The 16495-nt window shown below is 34.0% G+C and overlaps 1 protein-coding gene across 17 annotated transcripts in view; it reads left to right on the forward strand.

The window, feature by feature from the left end:
* Positions 1 to 16495, forward strand: part of RICTOR (RPTOR independent companion of MTOR complex 2) — a 135387-nt gene that overhangs the window by 67729 nt on the left and 51163 nt on the right. For 12 of the 17 annotated variants that reach the window (XR_010157247.1, XM_016953382.4, XM_016953384.4 and 9 more), the window contains 4 exons: positions 2226 to 2290; positions 3157 to 3288; positions 8960 to 9023; positions 14753 to 14879. Coding sequence is in view for 10 of the 17 variants with exons in the window: in XM_016953382.4 (XP_016808871.1) it covers positions 2226 to 2290; positions 3157 to 3288; positions 8960 to 9023; positions 14753 to 14879 (388 nt within the window). In the remaining 7 variants the exon portion in view is untranslated. The remainder of the gene's footprint in view (positions 1 to 2225; positions 2291 to 3156; positions 3289 to 8959; positions 9024 to 14752; positions 14880 to 16495) is intronic. The other 5 variants (XM_063811274.1, XM_063811275.1, XM_063811278.1 and 2 more) reach the window with 2 other exon arrangements.

The raw sequence follows: 16495 nt of genomic DNA on the forward strand, positions 1-16495 counted from the left end.
GCAGGGAAAAAGCAGAGGTAGGCCTGGTCTTACCAGGGCAACCACCTAACGTGGACTCAACACCATCTAGTGGCTTAACAGAAAGAAGGCTGAACCTTCTGTGGAGACAGATAACACCATCAAATCTTTGCAAGTTTTTATATACAATCAAAGACTAAGGAGCTACCAAAGGACAGGATTACATGACTAGAACAAAAGGGAAAACAGTTAATAACAGATCCAGAGATGATCCACATCATTCAGGTTTATTAGATGAAACCTACTTTCAGTAACAACTCTGTCATGAACATAGAGGACGTATGGAGAAAATTGATGTGAAATGAAGAATTTCATTAGCACATTGGAATGGCTAAAAGGATTAAATGGAAATTCAAGAAGGGAATAATACAGTATCTACATTTAAAAACTCATTAGATACATGTAATAGAAGATAAGACACATCAGAAAACAGGTTATAGAAAATATTCAACTGAAGCATTGAGATAAAATGGAAAAAAAAAAGAGGATTTACGGATTTGTGATACACATGAGAAGATCTGGCATACATTTAATTGAATTGCCAGAAGGAGAGTTTGGACAGAAGTAGTTTTGAAAATATATTGTATAGAATTTTTCAAAACTGCAGAAGTAGATCAACCCAGAGATTTAGGAAGTTTTGTTTACCCTAAGCAGGATAGCTACAAAGGAAACCACACCTAGAAACATTGTAATAAGATTGCTGGAAACCAAAGATAAGGAAAGATGTCTTTAAAAGAGTCTGAGAGGCTGGGCGCTGTGGCTCATGCCCATAATCCCAGCACTTTGGGAGGCCAAGGCGGGCGGATCACCTGAGGTCGGGAGTTTGAGACCAGCCTGACCAACATGGAGAAACCCTGTCTCTACTAAAAATACAAAATTAGCTGGGCGTGGTGGCACATGCCTGTAATCCCAGCTACTAGGGAGGCTGAAGCAGGGGAATCGCTTGAACGTGGGAGGCGGAGGTTGCGGTGAGCTGAGATTGCACCATTGTGCTCCAGTCTGGGCAACAAGAATGAAACTCCATCTCAAAAAAAAAAAAAAAAAAAAAGAGTCTGAGAGGCCCAGTGCGATGGCTCACGCCTGTAATCCCAGCACTTTAGGAGGCTTAGGCAGGCGGATCGTGGATCACCTAAGGTCAGGAGTTCGAGACCAGCCTGGCCAACACGGTGAAACTCCGTCTGTACTAAAAATACAAAAATTAGCCAGGCGTGGTGGCAGACACCTGTAATCCCAGCTACTCGGAAGGCTGAGGCGGGAGAATCACTTGAACCTGGGAGGCAGAGGTTGCAGTGATCTCAGATCACGCCACTGCACTCCAGCCTGGGTGACAGAGTGAGACTCTGTCTCAAAAAAAAAAAAAGGGTTTGAGAAATAAATGACATGACTTTCAAAAGAGTCAACAATAAGACTGATGGCAGACTTCACAACTGAAACAGTGGAGGCCATCTTGAAACTGTTGGAGGAAAATAGCAGGTAACCTAAACTTCTAAATATCCAGCAAAATATTCTTCAAACTTCAATGTAAAAAAAAAAAATTATTTCCAGAGAAATAAAAACCAAGAAAATCATTACCAGCAACCTGGTCTAAAATTAAAACACTAACAGAACAAGTCAACAGCAACAACAGAGTTCTTCAGGTAAAAGGAAGATATCCCAATAAGGAACCATCAAAATGATGAATAATAAAAAGGGTAAATATGTGAATAAATATAAATTGATATTGACTAAATACTGTTAAAACCCATTAACAGTAATACGGTATAGTTTTTAAAAGATAGAAAAAACAATTGTAAGGTGAAATGTGAGGGGAGAAAGTGAAATTAAAGTGTGAGATTCTGGCATTGAGGACATTGTGAAGTGATACTTTTTGTTAGATAAGTCAACAATGCATGTTGTAATCTTAATAGTAGCCACTAAAAGAACCATTTTTAAAACAGTAAATTATTGAGAAGGAAAATGGAATAATAGAAAACAAATGATTTTTTAAAAGGCAGGAAAGATAAAAGATTAAAGAAACTTAAAACTGGCAGGTCAAATGAGAAATAGTAAGATGATACAAATAAAGCTGCTTATTTGAACAGTAAAATCATATTTTTCAAAATATTATTCCATAAAAATACCTTATTTTCCAGTGTAAATATATAATGTATATAAATATGTGAAAATATACAACACATAAATACACACTTGTTTTGTTTTTCTGACAGCTTCTTTGTGATATTGGCCACAGTGAAGAAAAACTGGGCTTTAACTATGAGGATATCATAATTTGGTAAGTGTGGTTCATTCCCCCCTCCCATCCCTTTCAGATTTTAGTAATTTTAATTTTAGTAATTTTAAACTAGAAATAGAATAATACAGCACCTCATATTTGATTTTATAGAAATAGTTGCTTGAACATTAGAAAAAATCTAAGAGCTACAGTAGTTTTGTTTTTGTGAGTCTTTGTGATATTTTCTAATTACTAAATATGAAGAACCAAAGTGAATGTTCAAAAATATCTGGACTTCTATAATTTAAACTTTTAAATTAAATCTGAAATTTGCAGACTAAATTTCTCATATTATTCCCAGGAACAACTATAACTCTAGGTCTTACCTAAGAGAAAGTTTGTGCTTACAACAGACTTGATTTGCCCATGCACACTAATAGAGGCATGTTATATGGTTTTATAACTATCTTTTAGGTACTCTTAGGAATTAAAATTGATATAAAAGGTCTGTGCCTGCAATTGGCATGAATTATTATTATCATTGATTTAAACTAATGATTTTTGGGAGGTATGGAACCAGGTAGGCAGAGAGAGGATATTCGATTGTAGAGACACAAATGGTATAGCTTGAAAAAGGCGTATTTAATTTTCCGTTGTTTATATAAAATAAAGTACAGAAGGTAAGAACTCAATAACATTTTCTTGATTGGTAAGAATGTACTAAGGAGGCACAGATTTAAAAAAACAACACTAAGTGAAATTGTGTGGCTTGGAGTGAATAATTTTTATATATGTAGAATGCTCTTAGAATTCTGTGCATGACTAGAATTTTTGCATATTTTGGCTGAGGAATAATTTGGTAATATAATTTTGTGTGTATTTGAAACCTGTGCAGCAAAACTTGTATTTTGTTTGTTTTCATACAGTTTGCGGTTAGCTTTATTAAATGAAGCAAAAGAAGTGCGAGCAGCAGGGCTACGAGCGCTTCGATATCTCATCCAAGACTCCAGTATTCTCCAGAAGGTGCTAAAATTGAAAGTGGACTATTTAATAGCTAGGTAAATTTCCTAGACTTGTTTATATATTTTTGAAATTTTGTGTTGAGTTTTTAGCATGCCTGCCATAAAGTGTATAGATTTTTACTCTAGTGTAACTTTGATGAATTTTGTGTATATATATATATACACACACACACACACAACCAAGTAACAAGATTTAGAACATTTTCAGCATCCCAGTAAAGCTCTGTTATACCTCCAATCAGTTGTAAACATTATTCTGACTTTTCCCATTGCAGACTAGTTTTTCCTGTTCTTGAGCATTGTGTGTTGGACGTATACAGTAATTACTCTTTCTTTTTCTCATTATTATCTTTGAGATTCATCCATGTTGATTTGATTTTTTTTTTTTTTTTTTTTTGCTGTGTAACATTTCATTTTATAAATAGACCACAATTTATTCCATTCTGTTGAAGCTTTTCTGGGTTGTTTTCAGTGTTTGACTATTTGGAATAAAGCTGCCCTGAATATTCTTGTAGAAGGCTGCAAGAATATTCTTATAGAAGAGGAAATGCACTCATTTCTCTTAGGTATATGTAGAACTACAGTTTCTGGGTTATAAGATACATGTATGTTTAGCTTTAGTAGATATTGCTAAACAGTTTGCTAAATGATTGCACTGATTATACTTCTACTATTATGTATAGGAGTTTCAGTCTCCCCGTGTCCCCATCAACACTTGCTATTTTCAGGTTTTAGTTACATCCTTTCTTGTGTGGGGTCTCATTGTGGTTTTAACTTGTGTTCCCTGATGAATGATGATGTTAGGCACTTTTCATTTGCTGGTTGAAAGTTTGGATATCCTATCTTTTGCTCATTTGTAAATTGGATTATCTTTCTTGTTATGTAGGAATTCTTGATGTCTTCTGGATATGAGTCTTTACAGATATATGTATTGAAAATGTCTTGTTTCAGTTTGCCTTGCCTTTGCCTTGCCTCTTCATTCTTTTAATGGGTCTTTGATGAACAAAAGTTCATAATTAGTGAAATCCAGAATGCTTTTTGTCTATTTGGAAGAGATCTGTGTTTTCTTTTAAAGGTTTTATTCCTTTATATGTGTTTAAGTCTTTGAACCATCTTACTTGATTTGATCTCATTTGATGGTTGTGTAAGATATGAGATAGATGGCAAGTCATGATTCATTTTTATCTTTATGAATATCCAATAAAATTAGCACCTTTTATTGAAGATATTTTCGTTTCACGTCTAGATTTGTGTCACCTTTGTTGTAAATCAGGTAGTTCAGTAGCAATCTATTGTTGGGTTCTCTATCCTCTTTAGTTGGTATATTTGTCCTTGCACCAGTTTCTCAACTGTTTTAACTACTGCAGTTCTATAATATGTTTTGATATCTGTTAATGTGAGTCTAATTTTGCTTCTTCAAGACTATTTTGACTAATCTGGGTTCTGCATTTTGTTGTAAGTTTTAGAATAAGATAGTCCATATCCACATAACTTGCTGGGATTTTAGCAGGGATTGCATTGATGCTCCAGATTAATTTGGGGTGAATTTACATCTTAATACTGAATTTTCTAAACATTTATTTATTGGAAACTTTGATTTCTGTCAACAGTATTTAGTAGTGTTTGTTTGTTTTTTGCAGAAGTCCTGAACATATTTATTCAGTTTATTCTAAGATATTTTTCTGATAGTATTAATGTAATTTAAAGCATTCTTTTCTGTTTTTGCTACTAATATATAAAAAAATTGGGGGGAGATATTGACCTGTTGGAGATATTGACCTCTTATTTAACAGTTTTGCCAAATTCACTTTTCAGTTCTGGTTGTTTGTAGATTACTTTGGATTTTCTATGTGTATAAGCGTTAATTACAGATGATGTCCATTTTATATCTTCCTTTCTAATCTTTATCTTTTTCTTACCTTACTACATGAGTTAGAATATTGCACTGACTAGGAATGATAATAATGGACAAGTTTGTTTCAATCTTGAACTCAGGTGGAAAGCATTAAGTATTTCACCATTATTTATAGTTTCTATAAGCTTTTACTAGATTTTCTTTATATTCCTAGTTTGCATTCTTTAAATAAATACCACTATTTGTGATATATTGTTCTCTTTATATATAACTTAATTTCCTTGCTAATATTTTATAGATTTTTGCACCTGTGTTCATGAGAGTTGTTGACCATTATTTTTCCATTCATCTAAAGTCTTTGTCTGGTTTTAGTATTGGGAGTATGTATGTTTGTTTTATAAAACAACTAGGGAAATATGGCCTTGTTTTCATATTACCTGGAAAATATATGTAAGATATGTATTTTTTTTTGTCCTACATGATTATAATTCATTAATGGATCTCTCTGGCTGGGTTTTCTTTTTCAGCCTGTTTTAAAATTATAGACTCAATTATTTTTCACCCATATAATACTTTCTGACTTTTCTTTTTCTTGTTTCAGATTTTGAAGCTTTGTTGTTACTTCATGTTTAGAACTGCTAAATCTTCTTATTGGGCTTAATCCTTTTATAATTATAAAATAACCCTCTTTATTCCTAGTAATACTTCTTTTATGAGTGTTCGTATCATCTAATAATACATTACCACCTTTCTTTTGCCTAGTGGTTGCATGGTATACCTTTTACCATCCTTTTACTTTCTTTTTTTGTCTTTACATTTAAGTGTCTCCCCTGTAAATATCATATAGTTTTTTCTTTTTTTATATCTGGTTTGACCAACTTTGTCTTCTTATTGGAGTATTTAGACTATTTATGTCTAGTGGTTTATTATGTGCATGATTTATGGACTTTGTCTAATGTAATTATTTGTGTGTATTTATGAGTTTGTTGTCTCATTACTAGCTTCCTAATACTTGAATTTGTTTGCTATCTTGGTATTTGTATTCTATTTGTCACATATGTTCTTTGTTCTTGTATTTCTCCTTTTTTTGCTTCTTTTGAAATAACAATTTTTTTCCTCTTTTCGTATCTTGGCTATGAAGTCTTTCCTTCTTTTTAGTAGTTGTCCTAGAGATTGGAACATATATCCTTGATATATTAAGTTCTGCTAGTCATCTTTTGTCTGTAAATCCCTCTATTTTGCCTTCATGTTCAAAGGCTGTTTTCACTACCAGTTACTTATTTTTCAATGCTTCAGTTATTGTCTTCTAGATTTCTTTTTCTTTTTTCTTTTTTTTTTTTAACAGTTGAACAATAAGTAGCTTCTCTTGTTGCTTCTTTGGGATATATCTTTTTACCTCTGGCTGCTTTAAAGGTTTTTTTTTTCTCTGTTGTATATTCTGTCCTATTGACTGGTACTCCATCTATACACACGTTGGATCTTTTCACTGTCCCACGTTTCTGATGCCATTATTGTATTTTTCAACGTTTCGTTGTGGCTAATCTTTGTATTTCAGTGTGCTTAGTTTCTACTTACCTGTTTATTAAAAACCTTTCATCCTGCTAGTAAATGACTCTCATGAATTCTTAATTTCAGTTATGATTTTATTATTTATTTTAGGGTTTTTTTGTTTTTTTTTTGTTTTTTTTTTTTTTTTTTTTGCCTGTTTGTTTGAGACGGAGTCTCGTTCTGTCGCCCAGGCTGGAGTGCAGTGGTGCAGTCTCGGCTCACTGCAACCTCCCTCTTCTGGGTTCAAGTGATTCTCCTGCCTCAGCCTCCCAAGTAGCTGGGACTGCGGGTGCGCACCACCACGCCTGGCTAATTTTTTTCTATTTTAGTAGAGACAGGGTTGCACCGTGTTGCCCAGGCTGGTCTTGAACTCCTGAGCTCCAGCAATCCGCCAGCCTCTTCCTCCCAAAATGCTAGGATTACAGGCGTGAGCCACCGCACCTGGCTTATTTTAGTTTTATTTAAAGATTTCAGGTCTCCGCTTCATTTCTTCATCTTTTCTTCTATTTTCTTTAGCATATTAACCATAATTACTTTGAAGTCCCCTCTGACAACTCCAATATGTGAATCACCTGTGTTCTATTTGTAGTGTCATTTTCTTTTCTTAGTTTTTGGTTCTTGGTCCTTTGTTTGTTTGTTTTAAACCGTGCCTCATATTGTCTGATAGAATGTGAACATTGGTATTCAAAATTGTTGGGGCTGGGCTTGGTGGCTCATGCCTGTAATCCCAGCATTTTGGGAGGCCTAGGCGGGCAGATCACTTGAGGCCAGGAGTTTGAGACCAGCCTGGCCAATGTGGCGAAACCCCTGTCTCTATTAAGAAAACAAAAATTAGCCAGGCACGGTGGCACGCGCCTGTAATCCCAGCTACTCAGGAGGACAAGGCACCAGCTCTGTCTCAAAAACAAACAAAATATCCAAACAAACAAAAAAAAACACAATTGTTGTCTCAGGATCATGTTATTTGCCTTGTAAGAGAGTTAAGTTTTATTCTAGTATGTTGGTTTATTACACTGATTCTGTTAAAGTTTGGTTTTAGATTTGCCTTTGCTCCTAGCAGTGGCTATTTAGGATCTCAGAGTGTAGATATTGAGCAGAATCTTTTTACCTTAACCAGTCTTGAACCTTTACCTATTTCTTAGATTATTGTGTTTCTGCTGAAATCTATACTCTGTTCCTTTGTTTCTTAGAGTGTAATTCTGCTTTTGCACAATGTGGATGTTGACAAGTGTCTTGGAGAGAACACTGCATGCAGATTTTAGCTCACTTTCTTCTGTTTTCTTCTCTCAGGGATTTTACCCCTCAAGTCCCAGCTACTTTGGCTGCCCTGAAGTTAAACCTCTTGTCTTTTCAGTACGGCCAGATTTCTGCTTTCTGTTAGGACTCTGCCCGTAAGACCAGGGATTGACATTGACAGATGCACCCAGGGAACAAATGTGGTTGAATGTGGAGCTCCCTGTGCTTCTTTTTTCAGGGATTATTCTTCATTGCCCTTTTAACAGTTGTTTTATACTGTAAAGTATTTTTTTTTTTAATCTTTATGGTTGTTTTTGGGAAGACAGTCAGAACCTCTCATCTCTGACATGGCCAGGAATGGAATTCTAAGTCCATTTGAATTTTAATAGGATTGCCTTAGATTAATTGTATTCAGATAGAAGAAATGCTTTTTGAATCGCAGACTATCTATATATAAAGCATTGATGAGAATAATGAACTATCTAAATAAAAATTATGCTTCTACATAAAAGACTTTCAAAACTGGATAATTTAATAAATTTTACAAAGAAATGTCAGTTTGGTGCTATTTGTTTGGACATCAATATTTGAAGTGAATTCAGAATTCAAATTATATTTTGGTAAGATAGAATTTTTATGGATAGTGCCTAATTTAGTTTAAGCCCTGGTCAAAATTGCAATTAAATGAAAACAGCCTTGAATTATTTTTCCTTTACAATTTTTATAAAATGTCTGAATTTTATCAGAGATAAGTGAATTTTTTTAGTAGACTTTTTACACTTTATGTTTATTATTCTCTCTTTATGAATAGATGTAGTCTTGTAAATTACTATACTGTTCTTTCCTGAGGTTTCCTGAGAAAAAAATTGGTCTTTTAAATGACAGATATTTATCCCTAGAGAGGTATGGGTTAATTAAATAAATATATGCTGGTACTGAGAAATCATATACCAAAACTATAATATACCATATTGACATTGTGAAAATGGGTTTCATCTAGCAGTATTATGATACAAAAAGTTGTTTAATAGAATTTTATCAATGATTAATATTTTGTGTATTGTTTAGGTGCATTGACATACAACAGAGCAACGAGGTAGAGAGGACACAAGCACTTCGATTAGTCAGAAAGGTATGCTCTATGTGTGAGAGTAAAAGGCAAATTTATGGTTTTTATGTTAATATTTACATTTTTAGATTAGACTGTTTTGTGAAATCTTTATTAAGATTAAAGACTAAACTTTTATTAAACATTTTTATTAAAGTTATATATTAAATAAATTCATTAAACTTTGAGGTAAACATAAATATTTTGTGGAATTCTATGTGATTGGGTATAGGTAGGGCAATATTTCTTATAAAATGTTTATTTTGAAGAATATTTCTTCCTTCAGTAGACATGTAAATGTAGTTACTGCTTTGATAAGTTACTAGAGAAAGAGGATTACTTGCTCCCCATCCTGATTTTCTCTTAATTGCATAGAGTTAATAGTATTAAATGGAAGTCACAAATACTAAGAAGTTCATTGTTTTAAAGGTGAATTTGGATACAATCTGTGGGCAGTTGCAATAAACAATTCAGGCCCTTGTACAGGATAAAAGGTCACAGCCTAAACTCCACAAGAGAGGGTGTTAAGGACAATCCATAATGCTTCTCATGAGAGGCCTTCAGGGAATGCTTTGTTGTTTTTTCTTGATACCCTAATGGTGGAAGAAGAGAGTGAACTGAGAGTAAATATGGTTGGGACACAGCCTGAGTGAGACAAGTGTCAGTCATATTTTATCTTAATGTTCATGAGAATCATGAAGTATATGTTTGTTTGCATAAAAAATCTAAAAATATTTTCTAGTTGAATTTTTTAGTTCTTTTTTTCTCTTCCTATCTTTCACCTCAGTACACAGGTTCCAAAATGGTGTACTGTTCAATTTCTGTGTTAGCTAGGGTTCCCTCTTTTTCCCTTTTCTTAAAATTGTCTAGTTTTTGGTTAGTAATAGTAATAGTACTCACAGGTGAACAAGTAAATGGATGAGTTAAGCCTTAAAAGAAGTTTGAAATTCGACTAAGAATGATACCGGAAATAGATTAGGAGACTCTTGTTATAGGCGAACTGTTACACTAGGATTGTAATTTGACTTTTCAAATTCCGATTTTAAAAATCTATGGTTTTTATTTATACAATTCTTCCTTCTTCCATGACTGAGAATTCAAGATAAAACAAAATTTGTTTCTGAAGAACCTAGAACAATTTTTTGGTTATTTGGGTTATGTGTCAGTATATATAATGTTAGGAACTAAAATATATATTAATATGTTTAAAATAATAAACACATTAAATACAAATATAAATAACATTTTTATGAAAACCATATTTTATTTTATTTTTTCAATAATTTTTGGGGTACAGGGGGTTTTTGGTTACATGGATAAGTTATTTAGTGGTGATTGGGGTTTTTGTGCCCCTGTCACCCAAGCAGTGTACACTGTACCCCGTATGTAATCTTTTTATCCCTCACCTCCTCCCAAACTCCCCCCACCTCCGGTCCCCAAGTTAACTATATCATTCATATGCCTTTGTGTCCTCATAGTTTAGCTCTGCTTATAAGCAGGGAACATACAATATTTGGTTTTCCATTCCTGAGTTAATTTGACTTAGAATAATGGCCTCCAGCTCCATCCAAGTTGCTTCAAAAGACATTATTTCAATTGCTTTTATGGCTGAGTAATATTCCATAGTGTATAATACCACATTTTCTTTATCTACTCATTGGTTGATGTGCACTTAGGAATGACTGTATTTTCCAAAAAATAAAATTAATGAGAAGAGGGCTATTGTTTTAGAGTTTTGCAACTCTCTTTAATTTTGTCTTGATAAACAAGTCAATTGGATTATCATATTTGCTTCTGCATTCAGTCTGTTTTGATAACACATGAGGTGGAGCCCCCGGAAAACTTTAGTACACACTTGTGAGAAAATAAGAGTAAAAAGGACAAATAATGTCTTTGTATTGCTATGCAGAATCTCTGAAAATATCTTAAGGACCCTCAGAATTTCCTGGTCTACACTTTGAGCATAACCGCTTTAGAGACTGCTGTCAGAAGAAAAGACAATTTCAAATGGATTCAGACAATTAAATTCAATTTTGGATATTTTAGTAAATGTTTTACTTCAATTTTGTATTTTTGCATAAGTTAAAATTTAAAGTAGCTCAGTTTTTAATTGCTCAAAAATAATAGCATAACAAAAATATCATTTCATTTGATTGTCTTCTGAGATGCAGAGTAGTTGACTCACATACCATTTGTGAATCCTAGAACAGGAAGATTGCTGATATTTGGTGGTGGGATATAGAATCAGCGGAAGAATTGTGGCGCAGGGCTTTTCCTTGGTTTATGCTAAAAGGGTTAGAGTGAGAGCACATTTGCTGAACGAACAGTGGCCTCTATCGGCCAGAGAAACTATAATTTCATTAGTGCTTTTGGCATCTGAAGCACACTTTTTTTTTTTTTTTTTTTTTAGTAAAACCTTGGCAGCTGTACTACGGGTTGAGTATTCCTTATCCGAAACGCTTGGGACCTGAAGTTATTTCCCATTTTGTATTTTTTTGGGTTTTGGAATATTTGTGTATACACAGTAAGTTATCTTGTGGATGAAACCTAAATCTAAACACAGAATTTATTTACATTTCATATACACCTTGTACACATATCCTGAAGTTAATTTTGTATAATATATATATATATATTTTTGAGACGGAGTCTCACTCTGTCACCCAAGCTGGAGTGCAGTGGCGCAATCTCGGCTCACTGCAAGCTCCACCTCCCGGGTTCAAGCCATTCTCCTGCCTCAGCCTCCCCAGTAGCTGGGACTACAGGCACCCGCCACCACGCCCTGCTAATTTTTTATTTTATTTTATTTTTAGTAGAGACGGGGTTTCACCGTGTTAACCAGGATGGTCTTGATCTCCTGAGTTCGTGATCTGCCCACCTCGGCCTCCCAAAGTGCTGGAATTACAGGCGTGAGCCACCGCGCCCGGCCAATTTTGTATAATATTTTTAAGAATTTTGTGCATGAAACAAAGTTTATGTATATTGAACCATCAGAAAGCAAAGTTGTCAGATGCTGAATTTTCTACTTCTGGCTCATGTCAGTGCTCAAAAAGTTTTTGATTTTGGAGCATTTTGGATTTTTGGATTAGGGATGCTCAACCTGCAGTAGAAATTAATATTTAATATTATAATTACTATATCACTGAGTTTTTTTGTATGAATTCCCAGGAGTCTTAAAATTTCTAATAAAAGTATGTCTATTATATTTTAAAGGATAAGGAAAAACATTTTTTGCTTTAGGATAACTTACACTATGAATAATTAAGGAATTCTTATGTTACTTTTTCTCTTATTTTACCCATCTCATTCATTTGGAAATGTTCTGTCTGCTTTTTTCTTTTCCATGTCTCTGATTTCCCCCTTCTCTCTCTCCCTTCCAATGCAGGCAGCTCTTTTCTGGCTTTATCTCCCTCATTTTTAATGTAATTTTTCTACTAGTCAGTTACTACTATTCTTTTCTTAATCTTATTTAAATTCTACTCGCTGCCCACCTAATTTGAGCTGTCATTTTTTTCATATATAGTTTCTTTATTCATGTAATAAGGAATTCCACAAACTTTTTACATTTGAAAGAGATTCATTGGCTGGTATCTCATGCCCTTGATACCTAGCAAGATAGTGGCAAAGCCAAAGCAAGAACCCTCTTCTCCAAAATTTCCAAACCTACATTGGCCCCTGAGTTTGAAGTTCAACCTGCCTACTTTGGCCTTCAGAGCCCAGTTTTGGTCCAGCCAACCATTTCTATCTGACATGTGTTTTGCCACCGTGTGTAGCAAACTACCCACCACTACTACCACAATTGTTACTTCCTTCCTACTCTTCATTTTCAGCCCTTCTCACCTTACATCAATCTTCTAGTCTCAGCTCAAATATTAGATACTCCCCTTAGGTAACTCAGTGCTTCTCTAATTCCTTTGTGTCAGTTCCACAAATTTATTACCTAATCATGATCTTTAATTTGTTTTATATGTCTGCCCTGTCATGCCAGAAGAGATTGTTAAACTTTTACAGTTTTAACAGTGACTGCATTTTATGGCTTCTCCCTTACTGAGCATTCATTGATTTATGAGGAAAGCATTCTCTGATTTACACACAATTTAAGAGTTTCTTTGCATATATTTCCCTGGAAAATAAGAAGAGTGATTTTATTTGTAAAAATTTTATGTATATATTTCATAGCACAATCTGGTGAATTAAGTATATGTTTAGTAGACACAAGATTTATATAGAATTTTATACTTGAAACTTTAGAAATCATCTGTTCATACATATCTTCATTTTACAAATGAGGAAACTGAGACACGAGAGGATTGGTTTAGCCAAGGTAACATAGTTTATTATAGCAGACTTAACTCTAAAAACCATTTTGCCGGTTTTTTCAGCCAGCTCTTTACAGAATATATTACATGCATTTTGCTGTTTGGAGAAATTTTCTCATAAGCTCCTTATAAGAATAATAAAAGATCAGAAAGTATTAAAAAAGAACTTAACGACATAAGATGTTAGAATTCTTTCACCCAGGAAGATTGATTTCCTATACTTCTATACCTCCTTCCTTCTCCCTTTCTTTCTCTCCTTTTTCAGTTAATTGAAAAAACTGACTTAGAAATGAATATGAAAGCTTTTGTAGATTCTACAGTTATTGGAGATGTATTTGATTTATGGTTGTAGAACTGTATTCTGTAATTTCAGGTGAACTTTGTAATATGTCTTAAAAATGCTGTTTAAATGACAAACCACTTACAACTACTGATCAAACAGATCTTTTGATCTTCTGTAAGACTTAATTGTGTGTCTTTCATTAGTTATATTACATCCTCTAATTGTTTCATCTCACAAGTTTTATTTTATCAACAGGACAATAAATCTAGTAACATCTGGGTCAATTTAATTTTCTCTAATATTTTATTACTATACAAACAAAATATTTTATTTCCACTCCAGTAACCTGCTATTTTGAATTAATTTGCAAAATAGTCTTTATTTATTAAACAATAATTAGCTACATAATTTTCTGTTTCCCAAATCAAAGACATATGTTACCTGTTTTCAATATTCCAAATGTTACTGCCAGTTAGATCTTTCATTTAATGTGAGATTCATACAAAATTTTATTACAAGATATTTCCATCAGAATTTTTGAAATATTAAAAATAGATTTGGATTATGAACTCTGCTTTCTGGTATAGCAACAAGTGATTGATGGGAGAGGTGACTAGAGAGTAAGGAGATCATTAGATATCTATTGCAGTAGTCAGAGTGAGAGTGAGGGCCCAAGTTAATCAATTAATTTCATGAGGAGAGGGGAGTAGAGATAAAGATGTTATGGAAGTAAATTGGTAGGACTTGGTGATGATAGTATATGGAGAGTTGGTCAGGATCGTAAAAGTACAGTAGTATATTGACTACTATTGTCCCCTCTGGTTTACCTTGTCTAGGTACTGAAAAACTGTTTAAGATTTAGGCCCTATTCTAGAGTAATTTAAAATCTCAGAAACATTTGGTCAGTGAATTTATAGTCTGTACTGTTAGAAAAAAATCTAACACATTTTCCATAGTAATGGCTGTTAACATTTGTTACATCAATTATTAGTTATATTAATCTTTTGAAATATCCATAAGCAAAAGATTAAAATTGATACCTAGATCTTATTCTGGATCTTATTCTGTTATTAACTACTTCAGTCTGGACAAAATAGGTTTAAGAAATGTATTACTAAAGTAACTTCTTTTTCTGATTCCTTCTGTTACAGATGATTACTGTGAATGCTTCCTTGTTTCCTAGTTCTGTGACCAACTCATTAATTGCAGTTGGAAATGATGGACTTCAAGAAAGAGACAGAATGGTCCGAGCATGCATTGCCATTATCTGTGAACTAGGTCAGAATTTTCTTCAAGTAATGAAAATGTAATATTTTAGAAAGGATATATAACATTTGAGAGAGAGAGAGATATATATATCATATATAATCATTATATGTCATTATATGTCATTATATAATGACATATATATAATGATATATATGTCATATATATCATATATATGTATTTTTTTAAATTATACTTTAAGTTCTGAGATACACGTGCAGAATGTGTAGGTTTGTTACATAGCTATACACATGCCATGGTGGTTTGCTGTGCACATCAACTTGTCATCTAAATTAGGTATTTCTCCTAATGCTGTCCCTCCCCCGACCCCTGATAGGCCCCGGGGTGTGATGTTCCTCTCCCTGTGTCCATTTGTTCTCATTATTCAACTCCCACTTATGAGTGAGAACATGCAGTGTTTAGTTTTCTGCCCCTGTGTTATTATGCTGAGAATGATAGGTTCCAGCTTCGTCCATGTCCCTGCAAAGGACATGAACTCATCCTTTTTTAATGGCTGCATAGTATTCCATGGTGTATATGTGCCACATTTTCTTTATCCAGTCTATCACTGATGGGCATTTGAAGTGGTTCCAAACCTTTTGTATTGTGAACAGTGCTGCAGTAAACACATGTGTGCATGTGCCTTTATAGTACAATGAGTTGTAAATATACCCAGTAATGAGATTGCTGTGTCAAATGGTATTTCTGGTTCTAGATACTTGAGGAATTGCCACACTCTTCTTCCACAATGGTTGAACTAATTTACAGTCCCACCAACAGTGTGAAAGCGTTCCTATTTCTTCACATCCTCTCTAGCATTTGTTGGTTCCTGACTTTTTAATGATCGCCATTCTTACTGGGGTGAGATGGTATTTCATTGTGGTTTCGATTTGCATTTCTTTAATGACCAGTGGTAATGAGCTTTTTTTCATGTTTGTTGGCCACATAAATGTCTTCTTTTGAGAAGTGTCTGTTCATATCCTTTGCCCACTTTTTGATGGGGTTGTTTTTTTCTTGTAAATTTGTTTAAGTTCCTTGTAGATTCTGGATATTAGACCTTTGTCAGATGGATAGATTGCAAAATTTTTTTCCCATTCTGTAGGTTGCTTGTTGACGCTGATGATAGTTTCTTTTACTGTGCAAAAGCCCTTTAGTTTAATTAGATCCCATTTGTCAATTTTGGCTTTTGTTGCCATTGGTTTTGGTGTTTTAGTCATGAAGTCTTTGCCCATGCATGTGTCCTGAGTGATATTGCCTAGGTTTTCTTCTAAGGTTTTTATGGTTGTAGGTCTTTAATCCATCTCAAGTTAATTCTTGTATAAGGTGTAAGAAAGGAGTCCAGTTGCAGTTTTCTGCATATGGCTAGCCAGTTTTCCTAACACCATTTATTAAATAGGGAATCCTTTCCCCGTTGCTTATATTTGTCAGGTTTGTCAAAGATCAGATGGTTGTAGATGTATGGTGTTATTTCAGAGGCCTCTGTTCTGTTCTATTGGCCTATGTATCTGTTTTGGTACCAGTACCGTGCTATTTTGGTTACTGTAGCCTTGTAGTATAGTTTGAGGTCAGGTAGCATGATGCCTCCAGCTTTGTTCTTTTTGCTTAGGATTGTCTTGGCTATATGGGGT

The sequence above is a fragment of the Pan troglodytes genome, chromosome 4 (assembly GCF_028858775.2).
Source record: "Pan troglodytes isolate AG18354 chromosome 4, NHGRI_mPanTro3-v2.0_pri, whole genome shotgun sequence".
NCBI lineage: Eukaryota > Metazoa > Chordata > Mammalia > Primates > Hominidae > Pan > Pan troglodytes.